This window comes from Pomacea canaliculata, linkage group LG5, assembly GCF_003073045.1.
Source record: "Pomacea canaliculata isolate SZHN2017 linkage group LG5, ASM307304v1, whole genome shotgun sequence".
NCBI lineage: Eukaryota > Metazoa > Mollusca > Gastropoda > Architaenioglossa > Ampullariidae > Pomacea > Pomacea canaliculata.
In genome coordinates this window covers 7374247-7398359 of record NC_037594.1, presented here as the reverse complement: position 1 = coordinate 7398359, position 24113 = coordinate 7374247, and the positions used below count along the sequence as shown (strand labels likewise).

At 35.0% G+C, this 24113-nt stretch overlaps 2 protein-coding genes across 10 annotated transcripts in view; one reads left to right on the top strand and one right to left on the bottom strand.

Annotated features, from left to right (window-relative positions):
- LOC112563577 (cilia- and flagella-associated protein 46-like) overlaps positions 1–18334 on the bottom strand; it is a 56944-nt gene extending 38610 nt beyond the window's left edge. For 5 of the 7 annotated variants that reach the window (XM_025237653.1, XM_025237649.1, XM_025237655.1 and 2 more), the window contains exons 1-21: positions 18182–18334; positions 15454–15587; positions 13303–13434; positions 12790–12854; positions 12173–12337; positions 11156–11279; positions 10700–10794; positions 10070–10264; positions 9231–9332; positions 7903–7935; positions 7017–7116; positions 6369–6467; positions 5297–5487; positions 4865–4961; positions 4272–4403; positions 3674–3791; positions 3164–3184; positions 1592–1721; positions 1052–1183; positions 401–560; positions 56–189 (exon numbers count right to left, since the gene is read on the bottom strand). In XM_025237653.1, the coding sequence (XP_025093438.1) occupies positions 56–189; positions 401–560; positions 1052–1183; positions 1592–1721; positions 3164–3184; positions 3674–3791; positions 4272–4403; positions 4865–4961; positions 5297–5487; positions 6369–6467; positions 7017–7116; positions 7903–7935; positions 9231–9332; positions 10070–10264; positions 10700–10794; positions 11156–11279; positions 12173–12337; positions 12790–12854; positions 13303–13434; positions 15454–15587; positions 18182–18230 (2408 nt within the window). In that variant the 5' untranslated portion in view covers positions 18231–18334. The remainder of the gene's footprint in view (positions 1–55; positions 190–400; positions 561–1051; positions 1184–1591; positions 1722–3163; positions 3185–3673; positions 3792–4271; positions 4404–4864; positions 4962–5296; positions 5488–6368; positions 6468–7016; positions 7117–7902; positions 7936–9230; positions 9333–10069; positions 10265–10699; positions 10795–11155; positions 11280–12172; positions 12338–12789; positions 12855–13302; positions 13435–15453; positions 15588–18181) is intronic. The other 2 variants (XM_025237652.1, XM_025237654.1) reach the window with 2 other exon arrangements.
- A 179-nt stretch (positions 18335–18513) lies between these two features.
- On the top strand, positions 18514–24018 carry LOC112563580 (PACRG-like protein). 3 transcript variants are annotated; one of them, XM_025237666.1, is made up of 8 exons: positions 18514–18706; positions 18884–19100; positions 20395–20456; positions 20990–21080; positions 21334–21468; positions 22691–22798; positions 23202–23286; positions 23595–24018. In XM_025237666.1, exons 2-8 carry the CDS (start codon positions 18948–18950, stop codon positions 23612–23614), a joined length of 654 nt encoding a protein of 217 aa, XP_025093451.1. In that variant the 5' UTR covers positions 18514–18706; positions 18884–18947; the 3' UTR covers positions 23615–24018. The 3 variants fall into 3 exon arrangements, with proteins under 3 accessions (XP_025093451.1, XP_025093449.1, XP_025093450.1); XM_025237664.1 differs by having other exon boundaries at positions 18515–18706; positions 23202–23282; XM_025237665.1 differs by having other exon boundaries at positions 18523–18649; positions 23202–23282.
- Positions 24019–24113: the final 95 nt, after the last annotated feature.

Sequence of the window (24113 nt, the reverse complement as noted above, 5' to 3'; positions counted from 1 at the left end):
AATGGAGCACAGTGAATAAACATCAGGAATAAATATCACGTAATTTTTTTCTCACCAGTATTCCAACCAGTCTGGATCATTTTCAGGTTTTGCAACCGTTTTTCCCTTTGGAAGCTTGCTGTGGCTCTCTGGGAAAATGGGCTTATCATTCAGTTGAACACCTTCTGACCTCAGCAGCAGTACAATAGCCTGTAGTATATAAAATGGAAATGCTCACAAATTTGAAGTAAAAGTCAAAGAAATTGAAAACGATAATGGGTATGGCAATAAGCAAACACCAAAAACAAAATTGTCAAAATGTATCTGCACAATAGTGGAGTCCCTAACAATGTGTTTCCTCGGACTTGTGCTTTGTTATATCCACAGAGTTTGTTAAAAATAACAGTAAAAGATGAGTTACCTCTCCATTTATGAAGTTTACTTCTGCAAGCATGCGAACAAGGTCTCGATCATATAGTTCCACAGGTTTATTGGGTGTCAATGGCCGACTGCCTGCTTTCTTGTCTGTTTCATCTTCTGTCTTTTCTTTTGTGTCACCTTTAGTCCGTTCTTGCTTGGAACTAACAAGATACAGTAAATTGTAACTATTTTTTATTTAGAAATTGTAAGATATCAGACAATAAAGATCTTTGATAGAAAAATCTACTATTTTGTAATGTAAAAAGATTTAAAATATAATCTTATTTTATTTATTCTCCTCACCACAAGACATCAAAATCAAAGAGGTATGATCAGAAATGAGTTTTATAGTATGATAAACATATCATAACTTTAAAAGATTTCCATGTAAAAATAACTTTGAGTCATTAGGCACAGTCTGTTACAAGGAAATATAAAAATCTCAGTTTAATTTGTAAGGCACATTTCATATACGGATCTTCTCATTAGTGCAGAGAAAAAGATTTAAAACCATAGCCATCCCTAATTGATGTATACTTCCCATGAACACGCCTAATTAACTTAAAATTTAAGACAGTCAAGATCACGCAAAAAAGATCTGCATCTTTGTTTTAGAAGGAGAGAAACCTTTAAAAAGATTTTAAAACCATACCTCATTGGTCTTGGCAGAGAGCCCTTCCAGCGACCATCATCATAAAGGAGGCAGAAACGTGCTGCAACACGACAAACATCCCACACTCCCTGCTTGCGTGCTGTCTTTGCAAGGTCAGCCCAAAGTCTGGCTCTGTGGCACAAAATTACAGAAAAAAATCTGGAAGACAATTTTTTTATGCTTCTCACCCAAGTAGCTAAAGCCACCCTCATTGTATGAAAGATATTTTAAAATCTGTTTTATCAATCACATTATTTTAATCTTCAAGTGCTCTGTCTGTCCTTCTCTCATTTGCTGAAGTCGATTGCAGTGTAAGCTTTACCTTTTCTACTGCATTTCAAGGTACATAAACTTTCCATATGGATTTTACATAACATAGGCATTAGTTATGACAGGATTGTTGATTGCTGATGTGTTGTGTGCTTACTTCCATATAAACCTAGTTATTAACTGGCCTCTGAGATAAATATAGTATCTTAACTTATCTAGCTCTCTTTAAAGTGTCTACTTTAACCTTGCATCCAAGTGCATTCAACTCACCTTTCCCGATCATTTTCCTTCCCAAGGCGTTTCAGGTGCCCTTCTGCTTTTGACACATAATGGTTGAAGAAGCGAGCTTTAGCACTCAGCTTTTTGGAGAAGGTCAGTGGGCTTTTTATGGTTCCATTGTCTGTGTATATATGGACAGAATACATCCTCAGTTTTCAGTTTGTCACATATGACAGTTGCTCACATGAAAATCATGACCAGGTACCACTAAGACTTTATAAGTAACAGAGACATCCTGGCTATATGACAAGTGTTGACATTTAATTCACATCTTAGCTGGCTTCACTTGTGTGGTTGATGTGGAAGTCATGATCAAGCAGCTGTTATTTTCTAAGTTAACTACTGCAAAGGTAACAGAAATAATCTGTATATGTGTAAGCAATATTTGTATGACAGCAAAGGAAGTGGAAATCAAATCACATTTCCCTTTATCATTAGTAAACTGTTGATATTCTGCCCTTAAAATCCTTATATTCTAAAATCCCTTATATTTTAGGCAACAGATAGAAACCAGAGAGAATCAAAGTTTCATAACATGTACACTTACAGTACTATTACCTAGGAATTACAGGAGAAAAGTAGAAAAGTTTTAACTTAAATATTTTAGCAGGTTTTCAACCTCAAAAGAAGATTAAAAGTAGATAATATACTTCATATTATATAAACTTAAACACTTAAGACATCAGATTAGATGAAATCTCAACAATTAAACTAGCAGTGAGATATTTATAATAAATTTTAATCATTCATCAAAATTTTAACATTTAACTGTATATCTTATTTATTAAATTTTGTAATATATAGTAGTGTGTGCATTAGAGTTAAACCATCACCAAGTGGTACCATTATCCACTCACTGCCATCACCCTACCACCATGTTAACATAGATATTGTTTACAATGATGCTGGTATGTACACTAAGACAGATGAAATCTTGTGCAATATTTTACAAAGCAAAAGCTATAGTATGTCACAGCAATATACTAACCAGATGTACCACCACATACATACACTCCATCAAGCATTCACACTAGTCTAAAAATTGTATGCACCCAGAAACATGATGCAGACACAAGCATAAATTATCTTTCCAAGTTTCAGTCTGATAGTTGGACCAACAGCAGAAAGAAATTTCTTTAAAGAACTCGACATTTTAACACACGAACTTTCACTAGGTCTGACTTGCCTAACTGAGTGATTGATTGAGCGTGCCTTTTTCTGTGTATGTGCAAGTGTGAATAAAGAATGTGTGTGTGTTACATGCAGATGCATGCACAAGCCAGATGGTTGGCTGGTTGGTGAACTTTTTCTTGGTGACTAACCATTCTTTTTCTCTCATTTTCTCATATTCAGTTACAGAAATGAGTGTCATGTCTTGGTCATTAAGACGTGCACAAAACAAGCAATTATATCACATTTACTAAAATGCTAGTGTCTTCCAGAAATGGGCTTGAAGAAATCCATCACATACTTCAGTAAACAGTAGACGAAAAAGAGAGCAGATGCAAGAGCAGGAAGTGCAAAATCATCAAGGTAAGGGGTAAAGATTTTTAAAACCAGTACCTTTGTTTATTTCAGTAAGGTCTGCAAACATCAGATATACTGTTAATAGCAAACAACTACTGTTCATTGGTACCACCAATAAAATGCTAGGACCAGATGACCAGAAAAGGTTATCGTAAGTTGAAAATTTCAAATGGACAAAAATGAAAAACACAGTTGCTGCATGTTTCAGGGTTAGGGTCTTTGATAACATTGTTCTATTCAAAATCTCTGCTGTATGTAGGTATTCTTAGGAGATGTGTTAAGCTAAAAGAATATGTGTTTATTTTTCCCATTGACTTTATATCAGTAACAATTGTTTTGAAGTGGTTCTGTATTTGATTTACTTATGCCTGCATTTGGTTGTCTTTGTGAACCAACATCTGTAGCTCATATTTCTTGTTTTATAATTAGTAGCTGATTTTACTCAAGCTTTCATTTTTAATGCATACTTTATTAATCTGTGCATCATTATGATGTTATATTACATTAATTTATTAACAACTCATCAAGCACTGATGATCAATGTACCTCTACTGTCATTTTCGCTGTCAAGCACAAGGAGAAAAGCATCTGGTGCAAGGGCTTCCCCAGCTTTGACCAGCATAGACCGTTTCATGAGGACTGAACCAGAATCTGCCTTTTGAGCCTGAACACAAAAAGACAGTGAGAATGCATTTATAATGAAAAAAACAGAATACATTCTGTCATTAAGAGTATAAATTACTTCCAAAGTGAAACATATGATTCTATATGGTTCAAAATAATTATGTCTAATTTACCAAACATATTTTATGACTTCAACGATCAGAAAATTTCTCACAAAATAAAAATAAAAGCAAAGTTTTAAACATGATACAAAAGATTATGTTACTGTAATGTTTTTCTCGTGAGAAAAGATTATTAAAAGATTATTCTGCCCTAAATGAAAGCCTACAGCGAATATATTTGTACACAAATTAAAAGCAAAATATGAAATTGTGACCTATAGACTCTTTGGTACCATATTTCAAATACTTGTTATTATTTCATAATTGAAGCTGTACTACCCCCATAAAGGAAATGTAACATGGCATGCTGTTTGTCACAATCATTACCATACAATTTAAACTAATTTCTAGCAGCCAACCTGTTCAATTATCATGGCTGCCTGATCCTCGGGTCGCTCTGGCTGCCTGTAAAGTTGAGATCGCAGCTGAAGCCTACGTAACATTACCTCCAGCCGTTCTTGATAAACATTGCCATCATCCAGTGCCAGAGCCTGTGTTCACACACAAAGATGCTCATGAAGAGAATCTCTCTTGTTAAATTTGCTTTCTCTTCTGTTTAAGGGTGGGTAATATTCTTCCAGTTTTCACAGAAGAACTTGCACAGGGTACATGCTGAACTCATCAAGATTTTTTTAAATTTAATTTTAATCTACATATAAATATGTACTATCACAATTCAGAATCAAATAATTACAGCAACAAATTGAAATGGTAACTTTTAATATTATGTCAACATTACAACTTACTTATTAGTAAATATTAGTAAGTGCATGAAAGAAAATTAATGGAAATAAATTCTGTGTAAGAAATGATGTGAGGAAATATCTGGAAAGTATTACTACTATCTCCAGTCACAAGTGACCAACATGAGTGAATATTCAATACTTAAGCCTCAAGCAGCCCTTCAGCACTCAATCTTTTATGTAGTTTTTCATCCCTTGAGTATACTCACCTTTTTTAGGTGTTCCATGGCTACCTGAATCTGCTCCTTGCTCTCCTCACACTTGGCTAGTTCTGTGTGCAACTGACAGCGTAGCTTGATCAAAAGGCTGCAATCAAGACAAGTTGAAATTTAAAAAATTATGGCCTGATTGACTGAGGAATGAAAAAAGTATAGATATACTTGCAGGAACATGCAAGCTCCCACTCACACACATATGTGTATATATCTATATTCAGCCATGTGCATGCACTCATATGTGCTCATGATAAATATTAATCCACAAAAATGAGATGATTGCTGGAAAGCATTCAACTTATGACAACTGTTACACATGAATGATTTTTTGCATTACTTGTTTTTCCTAAAAACAGAATGAGATGGTAGTCTATTGATAGCTCTACTATAGTTTGTTACAGGATAACTTATGTAATTCTCTTATACCTTTGAATATTTTCTAGAGCTTCAGCAATAAGTGACAGAGTTTTGTGGATGTAGTGCCGCAAATTGGGCTGAAGCAGGGGCAGACACAGATTCCACTCAGCCACACAGCCTGCCTGAATGACACTTGGATCACCATGACGGATGGCATTCATAATGGCCTCTTCACATCGTTTAATGGCTTGAAGTCTCAGCTGCAATCACAAACATATTCTAAACTTAAAGTAAAGTTAATCACAGTCCTACAATTTGAGAATCACAAGTCTGATACCATATTACAATGCAGAAGATCTGGCTCAACAAATACAGGCACACTGCCTCTCTTTTCACAGACTTTTACTCAGTGAAATACTGAAAAGAGGGTTTTGGAGATAAGGCTCCATGGTTAATATTCTGGTGTTTAAAGAATGGATTTTGTGAAGAGAGCTGAATCATTAAAAACACAGTGGAAATTATTATCTTGCAAAAAGTTATGTCAATAATGAATTAAGTAAATGTCATGGAAATAATCCATAATGACATCCAAACAAATTTTAAAGATCGGTCGCATCAATACCATGTTACATTTAGTACAAATCTGTTGCTTGCAATTTGTTACTGCACACATAATATCTTTGTTTTTACAGTCTGGTATTAAATTTTTAAAATAATTTTTTAAGGAATTTTTTTCATTTTCTGAAAAATATATTGACTAAAATTGAAAAAGCTGTTATAATTAAAACTCAATATCTTATTATAGTTTGGTTAAATGTCTAAGTGTAATTATAAACAACAATAAATAAACATCCAGCAATTTTTTAAGCTCTAGCTGTTTTCTAAGAATCAATATTGATGAAATAATTAGGTACTTATTTTTGTTTGACCTAAAATAAGCACAGAAGAGGTATTCCAGGATCAGACTTCTAGCAATATCTAAAAACTGTGGCTTTTGTCCTGTAATAAACTAATATATGTGCCTCCTAAGTTAAAGCATTTTCATGCACGTAATATATTAGATAATAATTTGCATAATAATCATAACAGACAGCACTTTTCTAATGGCCATTTAAAGTTATATCCATAAATGTCAACATACATCCACAACAGACTTCTGATAGGACTCCTGGTTCTCTCCAAGGCTTTTCACCATTAGCAGACACTCCAAGAACTCCATTTGTATGCAAAAGGATTGATCCTGCAGGCATATAATACTATTTTATCACTAATGTAAGCATTTTTAAATCTTTCATTTCATAAAAAATGGAATATTTTATAATTGTAAAATACTCAGACCATCATCTAATGCATAACAGGAAAAAAGCGTTGTTAATCCAAATGAAATTCTCCTGCCTTTGCTTTTGCTAGGTAACTACACTGCACTACATGTACTCTATTTAATGTTTAGAACAGAAATCTCCACCAAAGTAATAATGGTTTATTTTGAAACACAAATCCCAGAACAGTGACAAAGAAAACATCTACTCATTAGTTCAAAACTGAATACATAAATTAATAGGTGAAACATTACAAGCACAAAACATTGAAGACAAAGAAAGTGAGAAGGTGGGATCTACAAAATGTTAGTATGAGCATGAATAAAACCATTAGTAAAATTAGTAAAAATTAAATAATAGTGACTCAAGATGAATTATCTCATCTCTATCTAATGCTGTAGAGATACAAGTCTGTGCTAAATAGTTCTTCATCAGAAAAAAATAAATAAAACCTATGCTGCTTGATTAACCTTGACAGGGCAAGTTTTCATCTCCTCAACACAGACTGATGCCACTTTACCCAAGTCCAGATCCAAACACAAGTGAGCCAGCTCCATCAACAGATCAGAACTGCAAAATTCAACAATGACAAAGTCTAGCTGTCAAGTTCCTCGACTTCCGAGCCTTAGTATTTGTAGTCTGGAATGTATTAAATTTTTGCTACATGTGTAGGGGAGCGGTCAAAATGAAAAGAAGGGGATTAGTGCGAAAGATAAGTTTCCATTAGTTTTTTCCCCAATTAATCTTTTCTTAAAATATTATTTTTAACCAAAAATGGTAATTACGTTTATTGCATTATGAATAATTACACATTTCTAATATCTTTGCACATTTTTTGTTTCTCATTTCATGATTTGGAATTTGGAAAATCTTGTCATCTGCTGCATCTTGCATCTTAAGATTTCTCTATACAAAAGACTGCGTTACGTATTTGAGAAGATATCACACTCCCATGCCCCCCATGATGAATACAGGTCAGAGGACTAAACTAACTATAGGGGTTTGGGTGGTGATCGAGTTATATGCAAGTATGTACGTGTATGTGTATGCATAAGTGCACAATGTAAATGTGAAGTCTTATTTAAAAAATGCCATTAACTACAAAAATCATTTAAGACTATCAGTTTAACAATTAAGTCTGACAATATCAACCAACTCAAAATAGAAAAAATGTAATTTTTGAGACAAATTCATCCACAAAATGTATGCGATGAAGACAAACAGTGAAAGCAATTAGAAAATCAATCCTAATTCTTGGCTGAAACTCATTAGTGACATTAAGGATTTTTAAAAGTTAAACAGTTAAAACACTATAAAATCCAAAAAGCAATTTCTGTTAAGCTGAATGCACTTCACCGGCTCTGCTTGCTGTTTAAAGTCAACTTGAGACTGAAAACAGAAACATGCAACATTTTGAAAAACAGATGATGTAGAAATCAAACAAATGTTTTTTGACAGGATTTGGTTTGGCTTTTTAGAGGGTGTTCAGTGGCTGATAGATCCTTCTTAACTTGTAGCATATGTGAAACAAGATACTCAGTTTGATATGCTCCTATTTAACAAAAGTAAAGGTTGCTGAGGCATTTTGAACTGCATGATACTTATGTGGGAGCACATTCTACCGAGAGCGCTAGTGTGTTGTGTAGAGTTTCGCCACTGCCAGAACCATCGACTGGCGTTGGAGTAAAATGATCCAGAACCCACGAGAGTGTTGTGTTTTGTTGTTGTGGAAAGATTGGGGAAGACCAATGTTACACAAGCACAATCTTGAAAGATGATTATTACAGAAAAAGGGAAAGAATTGTCTTAGACTTATTATTATCTGAAGTAGAATAGCATCAAGAAACCAAATACTGTATAGTGGTATATGTTCTATGATATTATTCCAAATGAACACGATTTCATAACAAGCCAGGTATACTAACTGTAATTAAGCTTCGCTCTATCTGGTATTACAAAGATGGCCACCCAATTTATTAACTGATCATTACTGACAAATGGTGTGATGTAAACTATCATTTTGAGAGAAAGTGCCATCAAGGGATCATATAGCAGTATTAATACTTATCATCTACAAGACTATTTTGATCGAGTTGCTTAGAAGTATCATGGCCAAGCATTATTTTACCATAGGAAGCATAATTCTTTTGCAGCCTCACATATTTGCTAATGAAAGCATCATGAGAAATGTAATAGCCAGGAATCTATTAGTTTTACTAACAGGAATGCCAGCTTTGCCAAGTTTTGGAGCTTCCTCATCAAGCCAATAAATGACTCCCCATTCAGATGATTTATGGCGCATTAGACAGCCATATCTCCCAATGTTAATGATAGACTTATAGCTGGCATATTTAATAAGTGATTTAAAGTTATAACACTGGTGGAATTGATTTGGTCCTTTGATGATGTCCATTAAACCTGGATTGTTCATTCAACTGCTAAAATACATGTAGAATTATAAAAGAAATGTGATAGGGTGAGCTGTTATCAGATACAGTTGTTATATTACAATAATCATTTAATAAATCTCAGCAATGCAAAAGTCATGACATGCATGTAGTCTGTAAGAGAGATCAGAAAAGTAAGTCTCACTTATTTGTATTATATACACATTTAAACTTAAACCATAGACCACAAAAGAACAAACAATTAAAAGATCTGGTAATAGATTGCTGACCACTCACTTGCTAATCGCCTCATCCTCCAATACCTTGGGAGTGGTAGGTGTTGGTGTTGGTGTTGGTGTTGGTGTTCTTCTACCTCCCTTTGAAGCACTTGGATTGGATCTTGTTTGCAAATTTTATTTCAGAATCAAGCCAAGAAAATGTGGTGAATAAAACAAATCTACATATTAATTTAACCCTGTTAGGCAGCTCACACGTCATTCATTAACAGATTGTTAAAAAACCAAATATAAGTAACAAAGAACAACAGCAATAACACTGGAAAATTTTTCACCTGGTTCTTCACTATGAGCAAAAACTTATTCATTTTGTATATTTTTTCTATTTCTTTTTTTAGTTAAATTTTAAAATACTGACACAAATAAAAAATTAATAACAAATCTGTTTCTTGTCCACAAAAGTTATTCCTTATTTGCTTAATTGGGAGCTTACTGATTTTAAATTTAAATAAAGTTAAATTTCATTGGACTTTTCCATCTATTATTCACTCAACATGTGTTAAAACATCCCCTTTAAAAATAGAGTGTAATTCATCATCTAAAACTTCTTGTTGTTAATACTTAAAGCGTGTATATATAAACACATGCTTGCACACACAAATGTCAAGGAGCACACGCATTAATGTGAACCATTTCTGTAAATATAATTTTGTTATAAACTGATACATAGTGAAATAATTTAATACGATTATATAATTCTGATACATATTACACTGTATAGGCTAGTCTTTACAATTTCTGGTGTTTCATCATTGGATATTGCATCTAAAAACAAACATTAAACAGTTAATCCAACATTGTCATCAAAAGCGTTATCATCATTGTCAGCGATTTTCATACCTATCAAGCTCCTGCCTTTCATTCCCTGTTCTGTCACTAACATCACTAACATCAGGAGAGCTACTGCGACCAGCTGTTTTTTTAAGTGAAGATTTTTTACTGTACACAGCAAACTGTGGTATTGCCACTCCCATCTGCTTCAAAATGTTGATTATCTCTCCCTGATAGTCACGAACTTCCTGCAGGTCTAGTGAGCTGAAGGGGACACACACACAGAGTATGTTAAAGCTGACAACTTTGCAAAGTAAACTTTGATTGCCTATGCTCACAATCCTAAACAAGAAATCTAAAACAGAATCACTGTACTTGATCTTTGAAAATAAGGCAACTGATGAAAACATCAATTTTCTTTAGGAAAAAAGCTTGATTTCATAGTTTTATAAAACCTGTCACATTCAAGCTCAGGTGGCAATAAGTTATCGATAGCCAGCTGTGTGGTAGATCTTTCTCCCAGTAGACATTGTAGACCATCTGGTTTTCTGTTACCTAGTTTACTCAATAGCATGCCATGTTCTTAATACATGGATGGTCAACTCAGATGTATCTGAGCTGCATGATCATCTAATGCAAACTTCATTACTTGGGTACTTTCACTGATGACTTAGTTGATGATTATTGACTAAAGCTCACCATTTTAGCCTGCAGATCCTATAGTATATGATGAGTTCTGGAGAAGTCTTTGCTTCTTTGTTCAGCTTGGTTAACTCTACAAGCTGGTGCCTTACCTGGGTAAGACACCAAAGAAGAACCTTTTAAAATTTACAGAAACAATGCAATCTTCTATAAAGAGAAATTTCTAACATATATGCTCCAGTTCCGCCCTATTTCCTCCTCAAACAAGAAAATTAATTGTTTGCAGCGTTAACAAAAGTCTCTGCATCTTGAATAGATGTAAAAACGCAGCTCGATTTTACAATCCTTATATTGAACATCATGAATGTCATTTAACTGAAATAAATCAAGAGGGGCACAAGAAGTGTCCATCATTAAGCAATCATTTAACAAGACTGATACAAGTTATGCATTCTCCACATTCCAATCTTTTTGTTTTTAACTTAATAAATGTAGACTAAAACTTAGACTTACCATAAGGCCAAAGATCTGTTTGTACAGGTGTGGCACATTTTGTTTGATGAAAGCAGCCCCAACCATAGAAATACTTGAGGCATCTGCTTTCTGTCCAGCATCCAACAAGCACTCTATCAAGGAACTAAAAGGCCAATAAGAACAGTTAGTGAAACAAATTTATTTAGTTAAGTCAATGCTAATAGTTTACATACATAAAGCAATTAATACTCAAAAGCAAATTATTCCTACGAATTTTCAAATAAATCAGTCAAGTAAATATTTGCATGTCAAGTGCTTAATCTGAATGTATTCACAGTTTTCCTAAAAGAAAGTATTTCATTTCATTTTTCAATCTGAAAAAAATCTTACTACAGAAACTGCAGGGATATTACATACTGAAACACCATGCAAGGGAGACAGCAATATTACAGACAGTGCATGATCTCTCCAGGACAAAGTTTTCAATATGTAGCACTCTAGTAGTGTACTATGTTAAATATGCCTTTGTTTGTAGAGGGTAGGGGTCAAAGCTCCAAGGCTGTCCCTTTCTCATACGGATGTGTACGTAATAGCCAGCCTTGAACTGCCCAACTGTGGCTACTGGCGACTGGACCTACTGTTACACCAGAAGATGCCTGAGCCACTTGGGGAGACCATGACTAGACAGGGCAGGGCAAGGTGGGGATGACCACAGAGGGCTGAGAAAGGTCGTGACAAGACCATGGGAAAAAGGGGTGGATGGTTCTGGAACATTCGATGGGGATAGAATAAGGAGTGTATGTAGCTTTACAGTTGAGAGAGGCTTTTTGATTTTTGGAGTGAGAGTGGAGAGACAGCAGGCCAGCCACAGAGTCAGACTCAGTAAAATCTACGGTTATGCGGCAATTTCTATCTTAGTTGTATTCTTGTACAACTAGCCCACCCCTACGTAGCCGTCAGGGACTGACGTGTTGGTTACAAATGCGACATTTTAGAACTGTCTGATAATCACCTGTTAGATATGTAGACGTTCTATAAATTCAGTAAAATGCTTACATTGTGAGCTTTGCTCTCCATTCAAAATCTTGGTCATCAGTCTCACCCAGAGCTTGCACTACTTGATGCAAACTTTGAGCCAAGAACTGTCGAAAGTTTGGCTTCAAAAATGGTCGACAAAAATGCCAGTATATGACAGAAGCATTGTAAACGAGAAAGTGGTACCTGAAGTAGAAAAAAGACCACATCTTAGTTTTCATATTGTTTCCATTCTGACAAAATGTTTTGCTTTCTTAATAATTACTTGCCACCATGAACCTTCCCAAGAGATGCAAATATATAAGGTGCCTTTCTCCTGTATTCCTTATGGTTTCTACCACAGAGGTCTGTTAATTAAAGATGAATGGGTAAAGATAATATTCTTTACATGGTGAGTGGACTTCTGTTGTTTCATGAACACTGATTTTCTTCCTTAAACAAACATGTTCTTTAATCAGAAAAGTGCTCATATCTCTCAAAATGCATTTTGCCTACGCCTATAATTTTTAGTCTGTATGCTGCTTTTATGAAATTGGGTAGAAGAACTATTGTGACCAGATGATGTGGGTTGTAATCAACTAAGCTTCAATCAGCTAAATCTTGCTGTACAAAAATGGCTAAAACACACAACAAAATACCTGTCTGTCTGCTTTGCCAAGGAGATAGCTTTCAGAATATAGACCACAGCTTTATCAAGTTCTTCCTATGTTCAGATATGAAGATGTGAAAAGAAAAATATAAATGAACATTTGTTAATTTATTCATTCAATTCCTCCCCATCCATTAACATACCAAGACAAGGAAATGTGACTAAACAGAAAGAGAGTGGAATATTTACGTGTGATTGTAAACTCACAAGTATATGTTGCCCTTCAGTCATTTTTCATGCTGGCTGAGCCCCAAAGCAAACATATATATCAATATCTCTCAGTATAATCCAAAATGCGATTTTTCATACTAAAGGATCAAGAACAAATTCCCAGTACAGCTTACACATATATTGCTATGTAAGGGACATTTAAAACAAATAATTTTTGTCTAAATCTTTGCAGCATAAATACAAATGACAGGCAACAGGCATGCATATACACATATTATTTATATTACAAACTATAAAACTGGGAAGTCGAAATATTTTAAACTCCACTTACTGGTTTGTTTGCATCTTGTGGAGCCAACAGTTGCGCCTGACACAAATAAGCACGGATCAAAAATTGATTGGTTGGCTGCTGCTTTAAGAAGAACATCTTGAGGCAATCCCTGGTAATATCCTTCAGCCCATGCTGTGAAAAACCACTAAACCTTTTTTAAACTCTTCACTGCTATGGGTTGTAAATTTTAACCATGAGTGTGTCTAACAGGTGTCTGTAATTTACTTTGTGTATGATCAGTGAGTGTATGTTGTAGAAGCTATGTCTGTTATATGCGAATGTGGGTGCATGGTTGTTAATAATTTAGTCTATGTATGATTTATGTTAAGCGTTATAAGCAAATCTTTGGAACGATGCTATCTAAATCCTCATTATTATTATATGTTATGATTTGCAGATTCATCATGACTGATAATTTCTCATAGGACATATCTTTCAGTAAATTCATGGTATGTTGACAAGTGATTGTTGATCAGTGTCAGTTATATTTGATGTTAGTCAACAAAGGCATGTCCACTAGAGCTGCTTAATTTAGAAAGGCTAAAATAGTGCAAGGGATGCAAGCAGGAATTAGGATTTTTCTTTGTTCTTTTTACTGGATTTTCTTCCTTGGATCACAAAGCTTTGTTAAGGTTAATTAATTTGCTTTTAGTTTTTGAATGCAGAGGATTGTGTAAAATGCATAGTTGTGGTGTAGTGGATTCCAATTTAATTGAGAAGTAATATAAGCAACTTTTGAATGTAACACTTTGTTGCATGAAATATTTACAGTCATTGTGCATTTATTTATTGTTAGTAATATCAGAAGAATTAAAAAAAATTCTCTTACAGCCTACTTTTCATTAATACTTGCATTTTTAGCTTTTGATTCACTTTAATATAATAATAATTAAATTAGTACCATGCATTTCCTCACATCAAGATGAGCTCTATGTGCTGTGCATGAAAGACTACAAATGAACTGACAATTAACCATACAATAAAGAAACATATGTATTAGCAAATAGTTGACTCAGCTGCAAATATAAACAGTACATGATCAAACACTAGGAGGGAAGAGTTCAGTGCATTATTAAAGAGGTTTTTAAAGAGGTAGGCTTGATGCTGGACTTAGGAGCTTCACAGGTATACAGGTCAAAAAGAAAGGGAGTCAAATTTCAAATGGTGGGGACAGAGATGGAAAAGTAAATTTTCTCTCATTTGATGGATGGATCAGAGAGGAGTTAAAAACAAGTGGTAAGGCTTAATAGTAACTATTTCATATAAATAATAATAATAAAGCTATAAAGCGCTGTATCAAAGGTTAGCTGAAAATGCTTGACAAAAAATATCAATCTCAGAATAATAATAAGAACACATGGAGACGTGCATCAGAAAACGCAAACATTATGTCTATAGAATGCTATAAAGCAAGATGAAAGATATATGTAGTTTGTATTTGCCACCAGTTTGCTCAATCCAGTTGAAGAACCGTTGACTTAAATCACCCTATCCCTTCCTGTTGGGCAAGTTCAATGTTTGCTACATATCTACTACAACTTCTACGAAAAAATGATACAAACACTTTATGCAAATAGAAACACTTTCTAATTTAGAAAATGCCTTTTCTAAACTAGCATAATCACATTTGTTGAGATGATAAAAATCTAGTATTCTAAGTAGCGTGCTGAGATATCTGAGTATTTCACTGCATATTGCCATGTTTGATGATAAAGAGACAAATATCTAGTGTCATGAAACAAAAACGTTTTCGAAAAATCCAAGTTACAGGGAAAGTTCCATGGTCTAACAGCTGTAAAGGCAGTGAACTGTAAGTGGCTCTCCATGTCTAAAGCTTTCTACATGAAAGGCAGAGCCCAGCTTTCTTCTTCTGCCACCTTTAAACCTCTCACCTTTTGCTACCTGGTTGGCAGTGAAAGTTTTACAGTCACAGGCTCAATAGGCCATGAGCTTGTGATCTTCTGCTCATACCTTGTGCACACTAATCCCAACAGCTTAAAAGGACCCTCTGAAGAAATCCAAATATCTAGGAAAACAAACATACTATGGTTGATACAACTTACTACATATAGATTATATATGTTTATATATTGTTTATACCCTTATTTCACGTAGTTCACAATACAAAATTTATTGAACTAAGATGTTTACCTCAAATGCAATTTCTGCACATTGAACAAACAGGTCCTGCCCAAATAGCTCTGGGCCATCGGCAACTGGTCTGGCCTCAAAAACACTACGAATCTGTGTAAACGCCTGCTGCAGTAACAAAGTCTTTTCTTTCCCTGCACATGCAAGCCAGAAGTTACAAAAAGTTTTCATGTTCAGTCTTGTAAATTTCTAGCATTGACCTTGATATATAAAAACATTATTCTTAAAAATCAAAGGAGCAATTATATTCACCCAATCATCATGTGACTGTAATGTAAATAATTTGTGTAACATTATTATAAAGGCAAGTTTACTCTAAACCTATGAAGTTGGCTTCACTGATGGATTTTGGCATCCAGAATCATTTGCACTCATAAGGTCATTGACATTTCATGGAGGTTTTGTTGCCAAATGATCTAACAGGTATAATTTCACTTTTATTCTCTTAAATGTGGTCATCAAAATGCTGACATTATAGATCCAGGCATCATGACATACTATTTCAAACCAGACTACAGTGAAGAACAGCTGAACAAACTAAAGAAGACTGGAACTGACTGGATAGGGTTGCAATCAGAAATATTTTATGTATGTAATTTTATGGATTTCTGCATGATTTTATCTTGCCTACTGCAGTTTCTTCTCCTTGATGTCATAACATTTTCAAGTTGTCACTACAGTCCACTACTGACCTTCCATCAGCATCAAAAGATTATGTTTTGGTATAGTTTCTCTCTGTCCTGTGACTTCACAGAGCCCAGAAGCTTTCGATTATTTGATCTACATAGCCTGAATATCGCTGGATTTGTGTTTGCCACTAATGAAACATTGAATTTATGACCTTTATATCTGGACTGTAATAGATCACAATCTCTAAAGATGTACTTTACCAGAGTAATGATGACTTTCCATCTATGAGTTTTCAGCTTTACCATCGTCTTTTCTATCTGACATTATAATAGCTTAATTTGTGTCATCAGCACCACTATGGACTACTAATTGATCTTTTCTGCATTTTTCATGCAAAAGACATCACCTTAATGACACATAGATTGGTTTAGAAAGACTTCACTTAGAGGAGCTATGACAAAGTATTTTATCAAGTGTAGTGAGAAAGCCGCAGGGTTTTCATCTTTCTTTTTAATTTTTTGTTTATTAAGAGCGGTGACCTAGGCTTTGGCCAGGGAGCTGCGCTATACAGAGTCACAGATTATTATTATTAATATGGAGTATCTATGCGGCAAATGTGCACTGAATATGGTAATCATTATCCTAAAGAAAAATCAGGCCAATGACCTGTTTTGTGAAAAACAGAAGAGTATTGGTTAACAGACTAAACCTTCTTGTCCAATATTGTTGAATGGTGGTAACTGAAGCGGAATTTTAACAGATTTTGTCACACAGATTAAGCCAATATCCTGCATTCAGCCTGCTTTCTCACACACAGATGCAAAAACCAACCAAACAAAACCCAAACTTATTTGCATTTCTCTAAACTAGATGCTGACATGCCTGTGCTTTCCACAGATCCTATTACCCTATGACAAGCCATAAATAGAAGGATAATAGTATCTAGCACACTTTTCTACAATGTCATAAATTAGGTTCAATTCATTTTCTTCTGGCAGTCTTCATGAATCATCCCAGAAAGATATCTTAGATGCAGTTGTAAGTAAACAATTCTTTTGAAACCCAAAATTATAGGTAACAACCAGGTAATCTATACGCCTGCGCACACTTGATGGAGATAATGCTAAAAGCATAGCTGTAGGATGTTTGACCTTTAATATATGGCAACTGTTTGGTTGTTGCCTGAACCTTGTGGAGTGACCACACAGCTGAGTAAAGCAAACACTCAGTCTCTAATGCTTATTAAGACTGCACACAGCCCCATGTCTTGGTCCATACACCAAGCAGACTATAATACACTGAAACATTTGTTGTTGGCAAAGCTAACTTGGCACTCTCAACAGCGTATACCCTTCCATTGGCTTTCTTCATCCTCAATCAGGTCTGGTCAGGGTTATGATGGTTTTCTCTCAGCACACATTTCATGGGTGGTCAATAATATCAGAAGACAGTGCTGTTTCTGTTGCTGAAGCTCCTGCATGTCTGGCAGGAGGTAGGGTATGTGTGGCACCCTTTTCCTCACTGTGACCCCCCCCCCCCTTCATCTCCTTTGTACCAAAATAAACCTGCATGCCAAATAGCACTGCTGACCAATCTGCCTTTAGCTGGGCTCTGATCAGCTAGCCTCTACCACACAAAGTAATATAATTTGTAACGCATCGCCTCATTTAATTTACTAGTTTCTGCATGACTACAATAAATCAGTTTTCATCAAACACCCCGAAAACAGAAAGTACAAAATAACGACAAGACAGTCCTAGTATATCCATGGGAATGAGCACTTTACATTAATTTTAAAAAAACTGATTTTAAATACAGCAATATATATATAATTAAAATAATGTTCTCTTAACAATGAAAGATCTTCTGCCTAGATATTAATCAAGTATCGCGCATATCAAAAGCATCAGATAATTACAAATAAAGTTTGTTTAAATAAAAACCTAATTCCCGTTTGATAATAACTGGCCGAGAAACATAAAATGTCAACTCCGCTACAAAATTAAGCTCTACCGATCTTCAAATTAATACAGGCCGGGTCATACGATTCTAATTATCAGCAATCTGCTAATAAAATTTCATTAATTGCGTATTTTACCTTTGCAAAATTTTGCTGAACATAGCAATGACCGAATGTTTATATCCATTTTACGGTGTAGCTTGACTAAATCCTTTTCTTCTGAATTCAAACACGGTTGTCAACAACCACAAACAAAATCCGCCATGTTTGTTAGAACCAGCTCACAATGACACCGGAACTAAATCCGACTAAATATAAAAAGCAATCTAAACACGAAAAATTCTGCATATGCTGAATATTTTAGCTAAATATTGTAACATCTATCAAAATAATTTTTTTACATTTGTGATTTTAAGAGGTTCTATGTTAAATTCTTGCAAATTAGAAGATTCCAATACTTTTTTACTTATTGTCGTAAGTGCGATTATTCCGCAAAATGGCGGCTTTTATTGTGATTTGAAAAACTTTTCCTAGAGATTACCGACGGCTTGAGTCACAGTCAACAGGGATCAAAGCAAAATTGCTATGGATAATTTGACATTATCGGTTTGATTGTGCTTATTTTGTGTGGACCATGTCCTTTTGAAAACTGGACAGATTACAGTTGAGTCTAGGTTGCAAATTGTCGATCGTACCTTAAAAATGTTGTCAAATGTCATCTGTTAATGACTGATTTTGTTTTGGGGTTAGCTCAACATTGATAATAGTATCGATTTCAAAATAACACAGTTTTGTTAATGTATATATTGCTAGCTTTGTAACTTTCCATTTATTTTGAAGGTAAATATACTTAGTCTATAAAAACAACTGAACATCACTGCAAGTGCAGCAGACTGCTATCACTATGGCATCGAAGGTTGGAAGCAAAGATCTAGTAGAGTCCAGAAGTTCAAAGACACCTCCGAATAGCGCAGGTTCGAAAGAAACCTCTGGAACAGGAGTAAAGCCCAAACTTGGAAAGCCTTCAGACCGCCTGAACCCAAAGACAGTAGATCATGTAAGTCTGTGTAACACAACAATGCAGAAATTGCAGAAGTGACATGTATGGGGGAGGGGTGCATGTGGATAGCCGAGTCGTTAGAACACTGGTATCCAAATCCAGAGATGCATTATTGTTCATTACACATGTGGTGAGGTAAATTTGCTTCAAAGATTAGTTGGGGAAGGTGAAGCAGGAGAGGAGATGGAGAACGTTTTAATACCTCACTCCTCAAGTGATCTAAAGAAGGGGAAAATCCAAGTGCTTTTGGGCAGCCAGATTTCTGTACCACATAGGTTTAAGTGCTGCAAGTGCCTGTAGTAGGAAGTAAGGATTTGGGATTTGATGAAGGATCTCCAAGGGTTGTCACTAGCTAGTGGTCATGTGGGTCACGCACAAGGAGATTATCAGTATTCTGTAGTCCTTGGCCGTGGATGCTTCAGAGCCTAAATGCCATTACTATGAGACTGAAGTCTGCCACAATCCAATGGTAACATTATGAGCCAAGCAGACTATGCTGATGTCTGGCAAAAGCAGGCTGACCTTAAAATGGTAATTGCAGAGATCCAGTAAAGATCTCAACAAGCAATCTGGCTTGGAAAAAGACCAGAGAAAATCCTTATATTGTGTGCCTTCTGTGGAAAGTTTATGAATGAGGAAGGAAAAAATCAAAATAGCTTACACTTAACTATAATGACATGCACAGTTGGAAAACCTTTAATGTGAATACCCCCCCCCATTCCCCCTCAGGTAAAAACTTATCTTGAGACTGTCAGATGATGTAAACCCATGAAACCAAGTTGCCTGGAAGCTTGATGTGGAAGTTGGTGCAGTGCACTGTGGACACTACTGCTCTTTAGATGCAAAACTTCGGGTTGTGTTTTTTCTAAGGGTGAAGAAATAAACTTTTCACAGTTTGATTTTGCAAGTGTGCTTGGGAAATAGTGTGGAGATGTTGCTTATTTCAGAAAAAAATACCATTAGCAGTGTGAGTTAGGGGTTTTAAAAATATAAATTTCAATAAAATACCATAATCCAACATTGTATATATTAATCACAAGAACAAAGCATTTGATGATGCCTGTTGCAAAATGTACCTTTTGATAATTATCTGAGGCTATGCTTATTTCTTGTATAAACATCTCACTAGTAGTTGCTTATATTCATGTGCTGTTCGAATTTGCATTTTCTTTTTTTTTTGTAATGTCCCTCTCTTGTATTTCTTTGTAGGTGTTCTGTGGTTGAATCTCGAGGAGAGAAATAATAATAACTTTGATGATAATGCACTTCTTATACCTGTTTTCCTTCATAGTTTTCCTCCAGAAGCCTGTCAGCTTTTGCGTCCCTTTATATAAATGGAGGAGTCCCATGCAGGTAAATGTTTTAAACTTTTAATTTCTTCCATATGGTAGGTTGGTTTTTTTTTGTTTTTTGTTTAACTTGTACAGTGCATCAGCCATTCAATTTTGATACTGTTAAAGAGTTTCCACAGTCCAGCTCATCACTAATTTTCAGTCGGGGATATTAAGCAAAGACTGAAAACCTACAAACACCTACTTTGCTTTTTATCATTTTACTTTTTGATCTGTGTTTTTGCAATGTGACAATGAAGTTAGGCTTTAAACTATCATTTCATGATGTTGCTATTATCTTTGATGTTATACAATAAGCCTCAAAAATTGCGTTAAGGCCAGACAAATCTATAATTTGCAGAAAATGCAAATGTTGCAGTTATGACATTTTGGGAGAGCCTGTGATATGCATGTAGCTGTTGATGTACCATTTGATGTTGATTCATAGAATTGTTGATTCATAGAATTTATAAAATCTGCAGATTTTAAAGCTTTGTCCTGTGGTGGCATCTACGTTATGTATTCTCTATATGTTGGGTCATAATGTCTTTTTAGACTGGTCCACGGCAGTGTTAAACACAAACTTGTCTGGGACCAATCACCAGAGAGTCTTCCCTTTGACCCTGTCTTTGTGACTCTGGCAGAGGTGAGAGAATTGCCTTTTTTCATCTATTTTAATTGCATGTACTTTATTGTGCTATGTTTTTTAAAAACAAAAAACTGTTAGAACTGATTCACAAATTCTGGCCACCAAACAGTTGGTGGGCTAATCATGCATTATCTAAAGGCATAAGGGCTTTGTGTATATGTGCATGCATCAAAACAATGTGATATGTATTTTGAAAATCATTTTTCTAAGAAGTTACTTAAACTAAACATAAGCATAATCTATACCACAGGGATTGAGGGAAACTGTTCACCCCTATACTCTGGTGTCGTGTATGGGCTTCAAAGAGATTTTAGAAAGTCCAAACGCATGTAAAAAGGCGGCACCTCTACTGCCTAAGGTGGTTCCTCCTCTTAGGGCAGCACTGGTGAGTTAATCTGTATATTTTAAGATTGTTTCCATTCTAAGTACACTTTAAGTAATAGAAATGCATTTTATACTTTTAACACTTGATGTCAAGAAAATAAGGATTTATGTGCATGTGCATAAATTGTATAAGCTCTTTACACTACAGTTTGACTAAATAAACAGTCAAACAAAAAAAAAAAACCTTGCCTTTTGAGCACGAAATTTTAAACTATAAAAGGTAGATGTCATGATTTAGAGGTGTGTTGAGAAGGAGTTTAAAATGGTGTTGGGGCAATGAAATTAGGAGCAAATCTCTTTTGAATAATAATAAAAGTGGCTTCTATAGTGTACTACCACATCAAAAATCAAGTGTGCATACTGTGCTTTAACAATATTGTACATGGAAAGAATGTCTAAGAACATGGAAAATAACAAAATTAATACAGAACTCAAAAATCAGCGTCTAACAACTGTACAAAGTAATACAAGTCAGGCAGACAGGAGAGTATAATAAAATGATGGAGGAATAGAAGTAAAAAGACAAACCTTAGGAAAACTATTTCCAGGGCATTCTTAAATAATGCATGTTTAAGAACAACAGAAAGTGAGGCAACCACATGAGCCCAACAGAAGGGGGCTGCCCCAAACCGGGTCCGCTGGCGAGCTGTTGTTGTGCCCCTATGCTCCTCAAGGAAGCAACATGGAATAAACTAAACTTAAATGATGCACCATAAACATATATGCAACAGCCTTATGCTTTTGTTATAACAACAGTCAGACTGAGAATGCAAGCATTGGATAAAGAAGAAAGTAGTTAGGAGTGTGGAGCTCAAAGACTCTAAGAATGGACAGCTAATATCTAATGCAGGCCTAAATGGGAAGCCTGTGGAGAGCATGAAGGAGTTGTAATTTATATCTACATAATCTGATGAAGTTTATGACATTTTTTTTTGGGTGGGGGAATGGGGGCTAAAAAGCAGAGAATTATAAACAGTCAAGTTTAGCTGAGACCAGAAAACTTTGGCAGAGCAGACATTTAAATGGCAGTAGATCGAGCTAATCTGGAAATAAGCATAATACGCAGACCGATATATCTTGACAATGCTTGTATATTATTATATTAGTAGCCAAGCCATCATTTATTTACATAACTGTGGTGAAAAAATAGGAAGCATTTAAAATGCATCATGAAAATATTAGTGTTTTTTTCTCCTATTCCCCCCCCCCCCAAACTTCTCCAGAGCCATGCCAACAATGAAGTTTTTGAAAGAGGTCTATCTGCTCTTTGCCATCTCAGTGAAGCAGTAGGACCAGCACTTAATCCTCATCTGAAGAACTTACTCATGGCAGTAAGTATAGGCAGTAAAGAAACTTAAATACTACTTTCACAGTTGCATGACTAAGAGTGTATGTTTGTTGACGCTCACAAAAGTTGTGACCCTCGTGTAGACATGTTCCTTGTACACTGTCATTTTTATTTTAGCTATCTTTATGTGCCAAAAGGCATAGTGTATTCAAAAGACTGCAAAAGCTAAAATATATTATGTAATATACTCGATCCTATTGACTGCAGATTTCTGTTGAGGAACTTCTTTTAAGCAGTTCTATTATAACCTTTCTGGAACCAAATATGCTCTAATAAATCATGAAATAAGCTGGTAAATATCAGCCTGTAGTTAAATATATTTGTGATAAGGAATACTGATTCTTCAGAAAAATGAGCAGAAATGCGATTATAACTCACTATTTCAGTTATCGAAGCGCATGATGGACAAGAAGTACAAGGATAGTGTCACAGATGCATTACAATTGCTTGAAAAAAATGGTGGAAAGGTCAGTAAGTACTTGTCATGTTATTCATCCTTCATTTGTCACCTTCTTCTGCTCCTGCATATATTTTTTCTTGCTACTTCTATCTCATCACTGGGCATTAAAGTAATTTCAAATATTACAGCCCTATTTTACATAAGAAATAATTATCACAAATATAATTGATTTTTTTTCTTTTTAATTTAGTGCTAGTGGTCCAGATTGGTTGGAGAGAAAAGGAATCATTATTAGCATGAGAATGATCTCCGATTGTATTGTCTTGAAATGCAAACCAAATTATTGATGCTTTAATAACTTGAATTGGTTTTATTCCAGGATGCACTCCTAAGCATTAAAACAAAAGTTCCAACCTACTCTTCAATATTTGGATGAACTGTGAAGTCATAGATTTGTTAAACGCAAATATAATTAGGCAAATTTTGCCATTTATCCCCTTTTCACACAACAGATTGTCTACTGAGGTATATTTTTTAATCCTGTCACAGCTGCTTATGGCTTTTTATGTGACCAATGCAATTCTGGTTTATTGCACTTGTACCTTACAGTTTTTATATAACATCATGTACTTTGATAGCACCATGATTAGCAGTATGACAGCATGAATGAAAGTGTGTACAGATGCTTGTTTGTGTGACAGGTGTTTTAGCTATTTTGTGCTCATAATTATTGCTCATTTAAATCTTTCAAATAATGTTGCTGCAAAGACTGTGATTTCCTATGAGTAAAAGAGATAATGAGATTTTGTGTTTGTATTCTGGGTTAATAAGAGATAAGTGAGAAACACTGACGAAAATAATACTTTTTAACATGCTAATGGTAAAACCACTCAAACGA

What these genes read in the sequence shown, in the direction of transcription:
- LOC112563580 (XM_025237664.1), top strand. Translation starts at nt 18,948, where the DNA reads ATGGCATCGAAGGTTGGAAGCAAAGATCTAGTAGAGTCCAGAAGTTCA. An exon ending in TGAAGAACTTACTCATGGCA is followed by an intron (nt 22,799 to 23,201) that starts GTAAGTATAGGC and finishes TCACTATTTCAG; the next exon opens with TTATCGAAGCGCATGATGGA. An exon ending in TTGAAAAAAATGGTGGAAAG is followed by an intron (nt 23,283 to 23,594) that starts GTCAGTAAGTAC and finishes GTTTTATTCCAG; the next exon opens with GATGCACTCCTAAGCATTAA.